The sequence below is a fragment of the Paramormyrops kingsleyae genome, chromosome 20 (assembly GCF_048594095.1).
Source record: "Paramormyrops kingsleyae isolate MSU_618 chromosome 20, PKINGS_0.4, whole genome shotgun sequence".
Taxonomy (NCBI): domain Eukaryota; kingdom Metazoa; phylum Chordata; class Actinopteri; order Osteoglossiformes; family Mormyridae; genus Paramormyrops; species Paramormyrops kingsleyae.
Genome location: NC_132816.1, coordinates 9,557,302 through 9,572,275, shown reverse-complemented (window position 1 = coordinate 9,572,275; position 14,974 = coordinate 9,557,302). Strand labels below are relative to the sequence as shown.

The 14,974-nt window shown below is 42.4% G+C and overlaps 1 protein-coding gene across 1 annotated transcript; it reads right to left on the bottom strand.

The window, feature by feature from the left end:
- Window positions 1-4,096: 4,096 nt before the first annotated feature.
- dla (deltaA) lies at window positions 4,097-14,648 on the bottom strand. The gene is made up of 11 exons (XM_072703972.1): window positions 14,618-14,648; window positions 11,050-11,327; window positions 10,735-10,795; window positions 9,811-10,068; window positions 9,118-9,178; window positions 8,679-8,809; window positions 8,120-8,289; window positions 7,499-7,715; window positions 6,635-7,391; window positions 6,473-6,550; window positions 4,097-5,128 (listed from the first exon to the last, which is right to left on the bottom strand). Exons 1-11 carry the CDS (start codon window positions 14,646-14,648, stop codon window positions 5,062-5,064), a joined length of 2,109 nt encoding a protein of 702 aa, XP_072560073.1. The 3' UTR covers window positions 4,097-5,061.
- Between the last annotated feature and the right edge of the window lie 326 nt (window positions 14,649-14,974).

Below are 14,974 nucleotides of genomic sequence, written 5' to 3'. Positions count from 1 at the left end.
AGTTTCCTTTTTTTCGAGAACAAAATTCTACAAGACCTTCTGCGTTAATTTCACTTTCAGTCAAAGATTACGTTAGGCCTAAATTATTATTAAAAGTAAATGCAACGGTATTTTTTTCTTTCAAGACATACACACTGACAGACACGTACTAGTAATTCACGTTAATAATGACAAGAAAAATACCAAGATCATGATGTGATGGACTCATAGTCAACGTGTGAAATACCAGTTACACCTTATAATGATTTAGGGGCACCTTAAGTCGCGGAGTTGTACGTATAGTGGTTTAAAGTTTTATAATGTTATATATACTATTTAAATGATATACATTTAAGGTAATTTTCCTAGCGGTGTTAAGAGTCTTCATCTCCTGAAACCCTTTCAGGTTTCTATATAAAGCCCTTAAGCGCGGTTACACTTGCCAGAAGCTATTTTTAACGGAAGGAGAAGCTCTCAAAAATCTTGTAGGTGGCTGAAACATTCTGTAGCTCCGCCCAGTAGCATGGGTGTGAATATCAAAAAGATAAAACCGGGATTTAGATACCACCAGCAAAATATCATCTAAAGGACGTACTCAGAGGACAGACCTCAAGAAATCTTTTTTTGCGGTCAGAGTAAGGGAATTACTTACTCTTATTGCAAGCATCCAGTTTGCTAATAACTAATATATATTTTTTAAACAATTCCGAATTATTATTATTTTTCTGGGCTTATGGCAGAAATACACGTTTGGTTTAATCGTTATGCGTTCGCTCAAATTGTGCTGCAATTTTGGAGCAAACGGAGAGCGAAGTGGCCGATCTTCCAGCTGGCGCGAATAGACCGGCAGTATGGCGCCGTACAGTGCAGCTCAGTGTATTGCGCTCCCTGTCAGTCTCCTCAGCTCATAAACATCGGCAACTGCAGCATCCCCTGCCTTTTACGAATAATGTAAACACCACGGACAATTAGTGGCTATTTAGCAAGCCACCAGGGACAGAAACCAGAGGGGAATTCGGGTATGTGTAGCCCCCCATTATTTAATTTTGCTTCCTAGCAAAATTAATCTCTAAATACAAACAAAACTTTACTTATATTATTGAGTCTCCAGAAAGGTCATCACCTCCATGCACCTCCAGCAAGGTCATCATCTTCCTCTTTTACATTCCACTGCATGTGGGAGGAAAAGGTTCTGAACTCTTTGGGATTAGATTAGATTAGATTAGATTAACTGATTAATATTATTGATCCCAGATGGAAATTCTTGATTATCTCGTTTTCGGATCTTCCTTTAGCAAACGACACGTGAAAATATTTTAAATTAGCATATATCTTTATTGAAAAATGGTGTCAACAGTCAAGGTTGTTGATGTAAAGTGTGCACATATTTAGCAAATATTAAAGCATTCTTGTCAATAACCTCATCCAAGCACTTTCTGTAGCTGCTTATCAGACCTGTAGGGATTAGGAGGTGGTTTCATGCATTCTTCATGCAAAATTGTTTCAGTTCAATGTGGAGGCTTTACACACTTGATTCACAATAGTATAAACTCATATAGCTTTCCTGATAGTCCCCAAGTCATCTCTATAGATATACAATATATAGTATAATATCCAGAGGTGTAGGAGCAGTTCTAATATACATCAGGCACAGGTGCACCATTTTACATACAACAGCTTTCCAAAGTGCATATCATTTGTGAACATTTTGCTATGGACCATTACAAAGTAGAAGATAGAACACAAATAACTCCTTGTCATATTCAGTTATATAACTGCATTTTCTGCAGGATACCTTTTTAAACAGGTAAAAAATAAAAAGCAATGGTCCTCCAGAGTCACAATACCTAAGGAGATCATTACTGACCAGGAAGTCACTCAAACATCTCTCATCACCCAAGTATCTGCTCAGATGGAGGGCGATAATGATTTATGGGTCTGTTGGGAGATTAAACTGTCCAAAAGCCACTCTGAGAATCTGTGAATGATTCAGGCAGGCTGGTAGCTAGAAATAAATCTCCTGGAAACTTTTTTGGTAGGTTGTGATGCCGGGGGGGGGGTGGGGGTGTTCCCTCAGTAAATGTACAGGGAGGAGGTGAGTACCCCTTGGTTAGATTTTGCTGACGGGGGTGGGAGCGAATATTGGGTCGGAGGGTACATCCTTATAAATGTAATGCTTGGCTGCGTTTCGGAATTCATGATGCGAACTGGAACAGATTTTCCTTTCAATAATTATGGTTCCACATGCAAGTCTAACAAAGTATTGTTTTGAGCAGCTCTACAGCACTCAGGTAAGGCAGATGCTAGAGGCTGGACTTACAGAAGGGAAGCAATGCAGAGACATAAGTCATAACCTCATCCAAAATGGCTGGTGTCAACTGACAATTCATGACAGTATGATCAGAAAATTAGCTCATGTGGTTTATACTCCTGAACAGACAATGCTGCTGTCGCTGACATCCTGCAACAAGAAACAGCAGAGATACTGTCATCCAGTGTCATATCTGTAGGGCTGCAGCAAGTATTCTTGACCACAGGAAACCAAATACAGGTTTCCCCCGCTATCCTGAAGTATGCCGTAAAAATTAAGTAAAAATTCTGTAAGCCGAAATGGCGTCAAGTGAGGAAGCAATTACCAATGCTAAAAGTTTTGATTATTCTCAGACCCAAAAAATAACCTACAAAATCATACCAAAGAACATAAAAAACCTAAAAGAACACCAACATATATAGTAAAAGCAGGAATGATGTGATAAATGCACATCCTGTATAATGTATATGTAATGTATGTACAGTATAGTTTCACATATCAGAATCAATATAACTACGTGTAACAGCTCACTACAAAACAAACACTGAATGCTATTTTTGCTTTTCGCCTTTTTTCTTAAAAGGAAAAATCATCTTTGGATTTCTTTCAACTAGCGAAAATGGGTAGTAATGTAGGTCTTTCATAAAAGCGAAGCGGCATAGAGCAAACGTTTGAAAAGTGGAAGATACCTGTAACATCTAACAGGTATGTTTCATGATAGGCTTGTGACCACAGAAATGCCACAGCCTCTGGCTCTTTGGGTTGTATGGGGCACCATGTGTTGGGGGATAAAGTTTAAAAATGATGTTGATGCATCATCACAGTTTTCAGGGGGTCTTGGGAGGAGCCTTTCTCATGCACGGATTAGATACTGGAAACCACTGGTGGAGTATCTATGTTATTACTGATTACCATGTCCAAGTTCATGACAGCTTGCTAACCAGCCCAAACGTTCCTTGGTGTAGCTGGACACTACAGGACATTTGCAGTGCCTCCCCTATTTTGTTGTCGCTTACTCTGGCTAAGGCTGCTTTGGCTGAATATGGCCCTGTTGGGGACTTTCCATCATGCGTATTATTCCATAATGACCACCTGGCACTGCTAGTTAGGGTCCCTTAATCTGTGGTCACAGGAGGGAGGATTAGGCTAGTGCTTATTTCAGGGCACCATGAAAAGAAGTCAGCTAGTGTATGCTGAAGACAAGGAGTCTGTGTGCATTGTATAATTGTAGGCTATATAGTGAGGCAAGACACCAAGAGGATGTGAGGCATGCCAGATGAGTGCATATGCAGAGTAAATAATGTTATGCAAATGTATGAAAGATAACATTTTTGTATTAAGGTTTAGCGTCTGTGGACAGTGGTGGCTTAATGGTTAGGGAAGCGCCCTTGTGATTGAAAAATTGCTGGTTTGAATCCCTGACCAGCAAAGTCCCACTGAGGTGCCCTGAGCAAAGTATGGTCCCCAAGCACTGTTCCCCGGCTGATAAATTAGCTGCCCCCTGCTATATCGCAACATCACATATGGGTTAAATGCCGAGGACACATTTCATGCTCATACAAGATATCTTATGGCAAATCTATATTATTCCATTACAAACCTAAAATTAACTACTTCAAACACGTTGGGGTAGTATAGAAACACTACAAACTATTTTCAAGGTAATGAAATGGTTACATACATGTAAATGCCTGTGCAGACTTGTCTCGATTTGAAAATCTCACACCAGCCAGCTGACTGAAGCTGGAAACCTTGTGATGACCCAGCACTATGTAAGTGGAATAGACTAATGAAACAACAAACAAACATATTTAAAATTATTTATTTGCAAAAATCCTAAACTATACATTACAAAATAAAACTATTAGTAACACTTTCTATGAATGCCATGTCTATAAGAATCTATGAACATATTCGCAACACATTATAATACATTCATAAAGCATTATGAACATGGTTATAAATATTTATAAAAAGACATACATTAGAGCCATGTTTATTGTGAATTATGTATGTTTTATGTAGCTCTGATCTATAATGAACCGTAGATACCTTCATAATGCAGTACAAAGCATCTGTAATTCTTATACTGACCATTATAATGCATTATGAAGGTATCGATTGTACATTATAACTGAGCGCTTCATTGGAGTTTATAAAGTATTATAATAAACATTACAATGCCTTATGACTGTCAATAGAAGATGCTGCAATGCTTTATTAATTCTTATGCTGATCATTATAATGGATTATAGATGACAGCTTCAGATAAAATGTTACCAAACTATCTATAATGAAATATTTTATCATTCCAACAATGTGAAACTTAAATACATTTATAGGAAAAAAAACATGAATCCATCGTCATTTTTGTATCTGCACAAAATTAAATAAACAAACGTAAACTCCATAAAATTAAAAACCTTTACAAAACAAATAAAATAACTTAAAGTTAACTTAAGAAATACAATTATTTTATTTAAAAACAGTGTTTTCACATACAGCCCAGAGTCAAGACTGGCTCAGTCAGCTTTGAAATCCTCTATTTATTGTTGCTTTTTAATAGTATTCAGCACTTTAAATGCAACATCCCATTACTAAGTTTATTTCATTTTTATCAGAAGAACAGCCATAATTCTGTGAGCCAGTGTGGCCCAACATGCACTGTCTGAAGCAGTGAATCTGCTGGCTTCAGTAGAGATCCAGCTCATGCTGAATGACAGTCTCACAGCAGCAGCCTTTAACGGAAACATTCCCAGGTTTAAGCAGCTTCAGTGGAGTAAGGGCTCCGGGTATCTGTGGAGTAAGGGCTCCGGGTCTCTGTGGTGCCTGTTACACCTGTGTAGCAAAATTTATGTCATAACATGGAACAGAACACTGAGCTGAAAGAGACATTTACAACCATCTAATATGTGTATCACTATCGCTAACTAAATAGCACGTAGTTTAAGTGTAGTCACATTTTTCTTCGGTTGCTCTTAATGGGCTAATTTGATTTGATTTTAACGAATGTGTGCATGTTTTTAATCACAATACAGTTCTAGCTGGCAGCATAATATTAATCATGCTCAAAGGTGGACATTTCAGGTCCAAAAAGTAGAAATCCAGACCAAGATTTTATTTCAAAGGGCACCTCCACACCAGCTTTTGAAGGTAATCATCATAGTGCAAAGTCCTGTGAATGTAGTTTGCTAGAAACTAAATGGTTCCATGTCTGTCTGTATATGTCACAGATCATGGAAAAGTTGACAAGAGAAACAAGAAAATTGTTGTGACCTTGAACACGGTAAGTATGGAAGATGGATGGCTGAATGGTTTTTGTTCATGTATATTTTTATGATTTAATTATTTGCTTGGTCCTGGGTGGCATGGTGTTGCCATGGTACCCACTGCTGCCTCACACCTCCAGGGTTGGCCAGTTTGAGTCTCCATCCTACTCTTTCCCAAAATGTGCGCCATGTAATGGACTGGCATCCCATCCAGGGTGTCCCCTGCCCTGTGCCCTGTGATGGACTGCCATCCCATCCAGCGTGTCCCCTGCCCTGTGCCCTGTGATGGACTGGCATCCCATCCAGGGTGTCCCCTGCCCTGTGCCCTGTGATGGACTGCCATCCCATCCAGCGTGTCCCCTGCCCTGTGCCCTGTGATGGACTGGCATCCCATCCAGGGTGTCCCCTGCCCTGTGCCCTGTGATGGACTGCCATCCCATCCAGCGTGTCCCCTGCCCTGTGCCCTGTGATGGACTGGCATCCCATCCAGGGTGTCCCCTGCCCTGTGCCCTGTGATGGACTGGCATCCCATCCAGCGTGTCCCCTGCCCTGTGCCCTGTGATGGACTGGCATCCCATCCAGGGTGTCCCCTGCCCTGTGCCCTGTGATGGACTGGCATCCCATCCAGGGTGTCCCCCTGCCCTGTGCCCTGTGATGGACTGGCATCCCATCCAGCGTGTCCCCTGCCCTGTGCCCTGTGATGGACTGGCATCCCATCCTGGGTGTCTCTGCCCTGTGCCCTATTCTGAATGAAACTCCTGACTAACCTTGCAACCCTGTATAATCAGTTGGGAGCTGGATGGATGTATATTTGTTTAGTCATAATCATAATGTTACACTATTGATTTTAACTGATCATAGACATGATTATTGTTAATAGATAGAAGTGGTGCCTTTTCACGGGGGCCTGCACCTGTGCTGAAGCTCTCCAGCCGACGTGACGCACACTGACGAGATCTCACACCCAGGGGGCTCCTTCTCTGAAGCAGCACTGAAACAAAAGTGACATGAAACCTCATTGGGCACTGCATTCGATGAGTCACAACAGCATCTAACAGTCACAAACTCCATTTACCTCTTCAAACTCTTCCTCTGTTTTGCGTCTATATCACAGTCTACAGATGCACATTCCAGGCTCTTCTCCACCTCCACTCTCATCTTGTCCCCAGACTTTGAATTGTACACCAGATTGTAATCCACTTGTAGGCAATGGACCTGCTTCCCATTATCACCATATAAATCCATCTTCACGTTTGTGTTTTTGACATGGGGAGCCCCTCTGGTGCTGGCAGAAAGCTCCTCGCCTCTGGGAGAGCTGGTCGTCAGATTGTTCATGGTCTTGCCGTTGTAGTTCTTGCTCCTGGGATGAACCTTCACGTATTTGCGAACCACCAGCACTGCAAATCCTGTCAGTGGTACCAGTAGCAGCATAACTCCAGAGCAGATGGCCTTCCAGGGGATGCCCTCCTTCTCAGCTTCTTCCAGCAGCTTCTTGGCTCCTTTGATACCAAGCTGTTCCATGAACAGGAACTGACAGTTGCGTCCAGCATAACCATGCATGCAGGTGCAGACGTAATGGCCGTCCCTCTCGTGACACGTGCCACCGTTTTGGCAGAGGTTATACTTGCATTTGCTGACAGATATGTTGCAGTTGTTGCCTTCATACCCAGGAAGGCAACTACAAGAGTAGCCATTAATTTCATCATGGCACGTCCCGCCATTCTGGCAAGGGTAGTTGGAGCACTCATTGACATTTTCTTCACAGTGCAGTCCAGTGAAACCTTCTATGCACTGGCATAAGTAGGAATTAACAAGGTCCACGCAAAGAGCACCTGGGACAAAATTCCAAAACACAATCATTGTTTATGAAATAGGTTTTACTGAAGAATCATTGATACTATTGGACCAGCTAACATTTAGGCCGACAGACAACTCTTACCATTTACGCAAGGGCTGGAGGCGCAGTGATTGATCTTCTTGTCGCAGTTGAATCCGACGTAGCCCCCGAGGCACTGACAGTAGTACCCACCATCTGGGTTACCGGCACAGTGGCCACCATTAAAGCAAGTATCATCGGTGCAGGTCGTCGTTCTTAACTCACAGTTACTCCCATAATAACCTGGAGCACAGCTACAGTTATAACTGTCTTCAGTATTCTGTCAGGGTAGACAAAGTACATCATACAGTAACCAACAGCACATTCATATAATGATAAATTACAACAAGCTACTTAACACACATTGGTATAGCTTAAAGGGAACATGAAACACTAGATGAGTCACCACTCTAAAAATACTTATACACTAATCCTTTAACACTTTTGGTGAAACTGGATTAAGAATAATAATTAAATTTTTATATTTTGTACACATCTGAAAATCTGAATTTTAAATCACCCCTGATCCTTTTGTGATTTGAATACACAACAACAGGCTATACCCCCTGATCAAAAGTAGGTTTATTCAGAAAACATTTCTTTAAATTTTTTTAAATTATGTCTGAATGTCATTACAGAGAACATACAATAGAAAAGTAAATCAGTGTAATCGGAATCACTCACAGTGCATGTTCCACCATTCTTACAAGGCCCATCGACACATTTATCGATCTCAATATCGCAGACAGTCCCAGAAAAGCGGGCTTTGCAGGTACACGTGTAGCTCCCCTGCCCCGTGTTGGTGCACGTGGCCCCGTTCATGCAGGGCTTGTGGTGGGTACAGTAGTTGAGATCTGGAACATGCAGTTAAAATGTTAAACCAGCCTGCTTCCTGTATCCATGATTCTGAAGGTCCTTTATTGGGAAAAATCATAGAGGGAAATGCTCAGAATGATGACATCACAGCATCTGTGTTTGTCACAAGTTAAAGGTATGGCCTAATCAGGTTTCCAGACTGTTTAACCAGTACAGAATTATGGGTAACCTGCCGCTAATCCTAAAATGCATAGGTCTCCCTGGAAGGGACACCAGTTCATTGCAGGGCATTCCGGCATTTACAATTCCACACTGTTCACCAGTTCACCCAACTGCATGGTTTTGGACTGTGGGGTGAACTATGGAAAGAACCTGCACACTTCACACAGACACTGGCTGTTATGGACCCAAGGCGAATGGAACCGACCTTGGTTGCAGAAGAGGCCGCCCCAGCCCTCCTGACAGTTGCACTGCCAGGGCTGGTGGCAGGTGCCGTGCAGACAGCCTGGGTAGCGGATGCACTCGTCACAGTACCGGCCCGTGAAGCCGACCCTGCACCTGCCGAGTGACCACAGTCAGTATGTCATATTAGCTAGACCAAGAGATTTATTTAGCTAATTTATTTAATCAAGTTACTATAGTACGGTGTCTCCCAAGCCGGTAATCAGGGACCCACAGATAGTCAATGTTTTTGCTCCCTCCCAGCTCTCTGCCAGACAGTCCACATCTCTGCAGAAACGTGGACTGTCTGTGGGTCCCTGAGGATTTCCCGATTTGCTGTAGTACAAAGAAATCAAGAGGCTTCCCCTGATTTTGGAAGGACAGGAAGATGGTTTCAAGCCAGGGGAGACAGCAGCCGGACTTACTTGCATTCACCGGGCTTCTCACAAAAGCCGTGTTCCTCCTCGCATCCTGGAAGACAGATCGCTGCAAACAAACCGACAGCTGTCTCAGCATAACTGCAACCTCAAACACTAAACGGGTCAGTAAATGCCGGATTATTTAAATAAGTTCAGTGCCGCTACCTGTTAAATAGGAAACCTGCCCCTCTAATCAGATGGGAATTAAAAAGAAACTCTCTGCTTAACAAAGTTCCCCACACAAAGGATGCACACACAAAAGGCCATTTTGCTCTCTCTGCGGGTCAGAAGTCCCTGATCCATTCTTTGGTAAACTCCTCCCCTCGGTATGCCTGAGTCAGGGCAGATAAGAGTGCACAGACAGCTGGTCTGCATGCTGTTACTGCAGGACAGCTGCTTCATTGTCTGCTTTCACTCAGCAGCTGCCTGCTGCCAACAAAAGTAATCCAATCAGCAGCAGGCCCCAGTCTGACTGGTCCAATCAGACTACACAGAGCATGTCTGTGACTATTCACAAAACTTCTCAAGATTCAAATTAATCTCTTGGCACTGATAATAATAAAGTTTTTTGTAAAATTCTTTTTCATTAAAAATTTATTGATTGCGCATTAATCTATAATAATAAAATAATGCATAATCAGATTTGCATTAGTTACTGTCTGTGTCAAGATGGATTTAAACATGATGAAGAGACCCTACCTTGTGTACAGTACTGTCCTCTCCAGCCCGGGCTGCAGAGCACATCGCCACGGTCTCCACAGGTGAAGTGGCCGAAGGCGTCGTCCCGGGAGCGACAGAACACGGAACATCCCTCTCCATAATAGTGCTCGTCACACACAAAGCGGTATGAGTATCCGAGCTCCGTTCCAGCAGCAGTGTGTACGTCCTGGGTCCACTCTTCTCCCGCAGCTAGATGCCTCTGAATAATCATGCGGCTGATCAGGTGCTCCAGGCTTTCTGGAGGAGTGTGAATACAGGGTCGTTGGTGTGAAATGCCTCTACGCCGGCCTGCCTCCATATGCTCGAATACAGAGGCATTGGTGTAGAATGCCTCTACGCCGGCCTGCCTCCATATGCTCGAAAACAGAGGCATTGGTGTGAAATGCCTCTACACCAGCATGCCTCCATATGCTCGAAAACAGAGGCATTGGTGTGAAATGCCTCTATGCCAGCATGCCTCCATATGCTCGAATACAGAGGCATTGGCGTGAAATGCCTCTACACCAGCATGCCTCCATATGCTCGAAAACAGAGGCATTGATGTGAAATGCCTCTATGCCAGCATGCCTCCATATGCTCGAATACAGAGGCATTGGTGTGAAATGCCTCTATGCCAGCATGCCTCCATATGCTCGAAAACAGAGGCATTGGTGTGAAATGCCTCTATGCCAGCATGCCTCCATATGCTCGAAAACAGAGGCATTGGCGTGAAATGCCTCTACACCAGCATGCCTCCATATGCTCGAAAACAGAGGCATTGATGTGAAATGCCTCTATGCCAGCATGCCTCCATATGCTCGAATACAGAGGCCTTGGTGTAAAATGCCTCTACACTGGCCTGCCTCAATATGCTCGACAGTGGCTGATAAAGGCATTAAGCATTGTTTATCATGTTCACCCTACCTGTCGCAGGATCATCAGTAGAACCGGTGTGGAAAGCGTCGATGATCAAGGAGAAGGTCCCCTGAATCAGCACAGAGAAGATGTCTAAAACCGTCAATGATTCTCACCGAAGATGGGATACACCAAGAAAGCATGACCGTTCATCTTCGACGCTTGTTCAGGACACAGTGCTGTTTTATAGCTGGTGAATCTTCACAATCTCTGATAATAAATATACTTTATTGGCTTGTGTTTAGCTGCAACAGATTATGAAGAAAATATGTCAACGGTAAACTTAGGTTTACAGATTGAACTTTCAGCTGCCAGGATACTCACAGGCCATGTGAAGCTAACAGGGAAGCGTACTGGGTTGGTGAAGGAGTGATCGGGAGCCGACTGAGGGAACTGAAAGGAGTTGGAGCCGAGCACGGGGGTGACGGTGCTGCCGTAGGTGCAGGGGGGCTCTGGAGACACGCTGCTCTGGTAGTGCTTCAGGCAGATGCGAAACAGCGTCTTACATTCGCAGGGCTGAATCACGGAGGCCAAGGCTCCGCGGCAGCATCTTGCGTGGCTCCTTTTATTCAGAAACTCCTGCAGCATCAGCTCAAAGCCACCTGAGGAAAGGCACTATCAAGAAAGAGAAGAAAGAGCTATTATACTGATTTACAATGGGATGGCCCAGCACATACCTGTGTTACCTGACTGTACAACACACAGCACGGTTAATATCATACTTCAGGAAACTGTATGGTAGTGTCATATTACCTGGGATATTAAGACATTTACAATGAATACTTTCAAAAATTGTGTCCTGGTTTTCATTATGGATAACATCTGCAATAAATATTCAAAAACTACAGCAAGAGAAACTTTCTAGATTCTAGCTAAACTGTAATGCGACAAGAACTAAAGTTTTTCCTTGAGAGTCTCCACATTTGTTCATCCACATCCGTTTTCCAGATCATGAGTAAGAATTAATCCCAGCGCCCATCAAAGGTCAACGAGATGAAAAGTCCTCGTGGAAAGCTGAAGGTTTAATTCCATGAAATTCCATGTCAAGGTGATAATCCCAGTCCTGGAATTAAATATTGCAGAAAAGGAGCAGCCTGATATCCCGTGAATGAAAAGGACTTTTTTCACCCCTGAATCTGCGTGTGTGCTCGAACAGGCTTCCTGCCACTGGTTATATACATACCGCTGGCTGCTATGTTAATGACATGCTAATGACTGCCCCCCCCCACAATCCAGCACTGGTTAACACAAAGGGACACGGAAAATCTCACACTCCTTCACAGATCTCAGTGGTCACTGAGCTGTAAAATGTCCCTCCCTGGGACACAAATCAGCAAATCTTTCAGCAGAGTTATATATTTCATACTGCACTGGAATTTTGACATACTTCTTTATTTATTACAAACATGCATATTGTTAAAAGCTGCTTCAAATCATTTCCCAGCAGCAAAATGTCACCATTTTCTAAATAGTATTTTTTATGACATCCTCTTATTGTCAGAACAAACTTTGACTCTTCTTGAGAATTGCACAAGGACAGGAGAGACTTGGCCAGCCTGATGTTAAAGTAAATAATTGTGTATTTTGTTATTGCACTCTTAAATGGGGCTGTGTAGACGTGGCTGGGGGTGTCACTCTCCTGCTTGTCATTAAGGCATTTCAGCATTGTGTGATGCAGGACTCAGCCTGCCCTTTGCTCTCTCAGCTGTATGGTAATTCATACAGCACCTGCTCCCCGCACAATGTCGGCAGAGGGGAGCCGCTTCACACCAGCACACCCTAACCCTCCCCAACAATGTCCCCCCAGCCCAGGAAACATGTACATCATGTCTCAGCCTCTCTCCACCTTCCCTTCTCAGTGGTCTGCCAGGACCTGCCTGCGCTGGCAGGGAAACGCCAGCTAACCATGATATCCAAATAACTCTGCATAGACTGGCCTGCTTTTGAAGAGAAACAAATTAATTCGTGTTTGCATAAGAAAACAAGCAGCTGGTGGTCCCTGTAATATATATTATTTATATAGAATTATTTTCTACTTCACTGATTCTCTTTCACTTCATCCAGTGTGACTTACTGCTGTTTTATAGTAAACCTGACACCTGAATGACTGTGGCTTCTATATTAGTGTCAGTTGAATTGTTATTAAACAGCCAAGTTAAACAGTAAATTAGTGGGTGTTGATTTCGGAGGTTATCTGTCCCGTATTTTGTGGTCATGTAACTATATATTTAGTTGCCTATTTTCATTTATTTTCAAGCTAACAGGATGAAATACACCTTTTAGTTATTTAGCGTTTTCTGCTTTATAAGTGAAATGGTGGAGAAATTGGGGCCAGGTCTTCTAAAAGTTCCAGTTCATTCTGCAATCGTTTGTTAGAATTTCACTAATGGAACAACATATCCAGAAATAAACTCATCATATATCACTGCGAAATTCATGTTGGATTATCCGGTGAAGTTCTCCAAAGCACAATGACATTGATGATGATGATGATGATCATGATGAAACTTCCTCTGTGGCACTTTGCAGTAACATACACTGTCTTCTACATGACGGAGATGGTGAAAGTACACTCTTCCCTTTTTATGTTTCGTTATGATAGATTATGTTCTAATTATGTCTTAAAATGTTACCAAGTATTTTCCAGGGAAGCTTGTGATATTACATGTTACAAACACCTGCATTACAGGTGCAGTACATAATATATTGATGTATAATATTGCATTACATGGTGTATATATCAATGTTTTATTTTATTTTTGGATTTTAGTAATATTTCATTTTGTACATGGTTTAAAAAGAGGATTTATTCTTTCTTTCAAAATAAGGTTGATAGAGCTTTTTAACTGTTCCCAGGTACAGGATGAAGAGCAGATTTTGGACTTTATACAGTAAATCAACCATTGACATGCTCCTTAGAGGAGGTAATGAGTGCAAACAGTGATTGCTGTGAGAAAGTGTCATGCTTACCATATGACACCCCCACCCCCCCAATTCAATGGCTGACATCCACACTTCCCTGTAGGTCATACCTGCTCAGGGTTCACAAGTGGATGCTGAAAATTGGAAGTTTATCAGGAGAAATGTTAAATCTGAAGTACAGTGGATGGAGGAGTGGAAAATCTGGAGAAACCCAGGGAAATCAGGAGTGTTGGTAGGTTTGCCTTATTACTTTCTCCAGATTTTGCTGATATACTTACAGTAACTGTGTGGCTCATGATGGGCAAATCCGCATTCTGACCATGCCATGTTTTTTCAGAAGTTACTTTCAGAGAGATCCATGTTCCTTCTCTCTGTGAGAGGGCCATCCTCCTAATGGCAATTTAAGTTGTGAATTGAAAATGCTTTTAAAAGTATTATTATTGCTATATGCAAACAAGAATATATAGAAAAAGGTGATTTTTGTCTTTATTACAGCAGGTGTTTCCGGTTACTCTTTGCTAAAGAATGCAGTTATATAAACTCACGTTTTAAGTTTTTGTTCTCACTTCCTCTCTTTTCCCCAAAGATTTCTGTACTGAAAATAAAGATTGTATTTGGTGCATTAAGAAAACAATCTCTGTGTCCTGATAGGCTGCTTCCCAGGGTCTCTTAGGTCAGCTCTTTGACTATTTGAGTCACATGAGTTTTTATGCCATTGTAACTACATACAGCTGTGTTCTTTGTTATTTCCTTTCGCTTATGTACTTCAATGAAAAAGCGGCTGATTTCTGACTTGCCTGTTCGTCCTCCAGGGCCACAGATTGGGGTCTGCAGGCTTACAGAACATGGCCTACAGAGGGAGTTCTGCTCCCAGCTACCTGCCAGTACATGCAGATGACCTGATCTTCACTTACCAGTTGATGGGTATTGGATGCAAGGTGACTTCACAATGTTACTTTGCAGTGCTCACTCTCAAATGCCTGTTCCTCAAGAAACCACATCGTTCTTGTCAGTGAAATGTTTGTGAGCCCCCAAGTCTAACCTCTGCAACTTGGCTTAGAGTCTTTTGTTGACGCCTCACCTGAATCAGTCACTGTCTTGCAGCAAACCTGCAGAGGGGGGCATTGGGGGAGGGGGGTGCAATCATCTTTAATGAAACCTTACACAGAAGTAGCAACTGATTTCACATCTATGAAGTAAAATGTTGTTTCCATATCATTCCAAGTTCATAGACAATGACAAAATGGCAATATTCAACAGTTAAACTTACAAACAAGATTGTAGACTCATTGGCTACAGTGTCACCTAATAAATAACATTAAGGATC